Here is a 2,757-nt window from a genome sequence, read left to right as displayed (position 1 = left end):
TTTTTTTTTTTTTGGTACTGGGGATTGAACTTGGGACCTTGTGCTTGCAAGGCAGGCAGCAGAACCATTGAGCTAAATCCCCAGCCCTATTATCTATTGGTTAAGAAGTTCCTCTTACCTGCTCTGTAGCTGTAGGACAGTAGAAGACTAATAAAATAGTTGTACAGATGTTTATCACTAGTCCAATGATGGTGATGAGATTTGGAGCAATCCATGAGGGAACTCTTCCAACCAACCATTCCCAATACCCCTGCATTAAGGGCTCAAGCAGGGACCGTCCAGCACTCTGGTATCTGTGTTCTTCTAGCCGCTTTAGTTGGTGTCTTGACAGTGGTGGTGTAGGTAACTGAAACAATTTATTTAATACACACCCTGTGGTACTCATATGCCCGAAGCCCATGGGAGACTCCGGACGAGAATCTCCACATCGTTTCCTTGTTGACCGATGCCCACTCATGGATCTTGGTTTTCTTTAATTTGGAGAGAGCAATTTATCCTGTTTTGTAGCTTTTTGTGGATAGTGCTTATCTGCGGGATGGGGTGGGGAGAAAAGACGTATTTGTCAGCTACTACTCAGTATCAGTGAATTTAAAAAATTCAACCTGCTAAGAATACTACTAAACAGGAATTAATTTTGGTTCTGGTTCTTGTTGGAGGTGTATAACCTCACCTATAAGTGAAAAATGAAAGACTTTTAATAGTCATGCTTCCTGTTACCTTACAGTTTGTCTGATCTTAAACTTCATATTTCTATCTCACACTACTTCCAGTTATATATGATATATATATGAAAATTAATATATATATTATATATATATATATGAAAATTGATGTTCCAAGGCTAGATTAGTATCAATATCAGAAGAATGACTTAGTTGAAATGGGTTTTAACCTAGATTTTTATTTAATGAAAATACCAACATTGATGTAGCATTTTTACTATAGTAATCAAAACTAAGTACCTTTTATATGAGAACTAATTTAATCCCCATAACAACTCTAAAAGATAGGTACTATTAATTACCTTCTTTTTTTTTAATACAGAAAAAGAAACTAAGGTACAGTGAGGGTAATTAACTTGTCCAAATCACAGGCCTTATAAGTAATGTTAAAACAAACTCAGGATTTCTGTTTAAGTCAAAAAATGATACATTTTGGTGAAAGAGAATATAGATGGTATTCTAGTTGGGAGTAACAGCAACAAGAAAATTGATAAAAAATACATATATATCATTTCTCAGCAGTGTGAACTGATGATCTGAGGAAGCAGTAAAAAAAAGATAAATGGAGTAAGTGATTACTGTTGATAAAGGACTTAATTTCTGAAGTACACGTGATGTAGAAAAGACTGGATAACACTTAACTATAATTAAGGAAATAATTATGAGGATTTTTAAAACAGCATATGATCTGAAGTTTTAAGGGGTGAGGGCCTAGAGTAGGGTGGTAAAAATGAAAATAGAGAAGATAGTCAAGTCTACAGATAATTTCTTAGAAATTATTTTAAAAGGAGGAATCAACAGAAAGTAGTTAGGGAATTAGATATGAAAAATGAAGCAGCAGAGGATCACAAGTTCCTGCCCAGCCTGGGCAACTTGGTGAGATCTTGCCTCAAAATTTAAAAATAAATTAATTAATTAAATAATAAAAAGGGTCAGAGATACAGCTTGGTGTGAAGGCCTTGGGTTTAATCCTCAGTACCTTTTTTTGGGGGGGGGTTACTGGGGATGGAACTCTGGACCTTGTGCTGGCTGGCAAGGCAGGCACAGTGCCACTGAGCTAAACTCCCCACCCATCCCAGTACCATTTTTCTTCTTAAAAGTCAGTAGCTAGAAACTAGTGGCCCTACTGTCAAAAGGAAGTTGGGAAGAAAATCCCTTTGGTATTCTTTGGCTTTTTGGAGGGGGAGAGTAGAACTGGGAGCAAGCATAGGGAGATTCACATGCAACTTTTAAAAATTAATGTTTCCTTTAGTTTGTTGTTTTGTTTTTTGGGAGTGCTGAGGATTGAACCCAGAGCCACACAAGCATTCCACCACTGAGTTATACCTTCAAACCAACAATACCTTTCTTTTCCTCTCCCTCTCCGGGGGTGGGGTGGGTAAAGTGTCACTGTATATTTCCCAGGCTAATCTCCTGCTCTAGGACTTAAGCAATCCTCCTGCTTCAGCTTCCAAAGTAACTAGGACTATGGGCATGAGCCATTGCACCCAGTTGATACATTCAGCTTTTAAATAGAAATGTTTTAGAGAAAATAAAAATACTGGAGTTTAAGAGATGAAAATTTCAGAGCCAGGGATTTAGCTCAGTGGTGCTGTCACCTGCCTTTGTGCAAGTACAAGGTCCCAAATTTGATGGGTGGTACCAAAAAAAGAGGGGTGTGTGTGAAAATTTCAAGTCATCATTTAGAAACTACTGACAAAAGACTAGAAAAGTAGAAAATTTCAAAGATAAGGGTTTGCAAGAAACTCATTGTGCTTAGGAGAAGGAACAGAAAGAGAGAAAGAGAAAGGGACACACAGAGAGGGAGAGGGAAACAAAAGAAAGGAAAAATCTTGGTTTTTTGAGACAGGGTCTTACTACGTAGTTGATACTATGTAGCCCAGGCTGGTCTCGAACTCACAGCAATCCTCCTGCCTCAGCCTCCCTAGTGCTGGGATTACAGGCGTGCACAACCATGCCCGGCTGGAAAAATCTTAACAGAACTAAAAGAAAGGGGTGTGGCATTGAAGAAAGAATGATATATAAATATAAATAT

The 2,757-nt window shown here is 37.9% G+C and overlaps 1 protein-coding gene across 2 annotated transcripts in view; it reads right to left on the bottom strand.

Annotated features, from left to right (window-relative positions):
* Cept1 (choline/ethanolamine phosphotransferase 1) overlaps positions 1–2,757 on the bottom strand; it is a 36,736-nt gene that overhangs the window by 29,059 nt on the left and 4,920 nt on the right. For both annotated transcript variants that reach the window (XM_010606040.3, XM_010606041.3), the window contains exon 2: positions 119–528. In XM_010606040.3, the coding sequence (XP_010604342.1) occupies positions 119–457 (339 nt within the window). In that variant the 5' untranslated portion in view covers positions 458–528. The remainder of the gene's footprint in view (positions 1–118; positions 529–2,757) is intronic.

This window comes from Fukomys damarensis, unplaced genomic scaffold (assembly GCF_012274545.1).
Source record: "Fukomys damarensis isolate Sample0158 unplaced genomic scaffold, DMR_v1.0_HiC HiC_scaffold_33, whole genome shotgun sequence".
In the NCBI taxonomy this organism is placed as follows: Eukaryota; Metazoa; Chordata; class Mammalia; order Rodentia; family Bathyergidae; genus Fukomys; species Fukomys damarensis.
The sequence above is the reverse complement of the archived record's forward strand: the minus strand, read 5'-3'. Positions and strand labels throughout refer to the sequence as shown.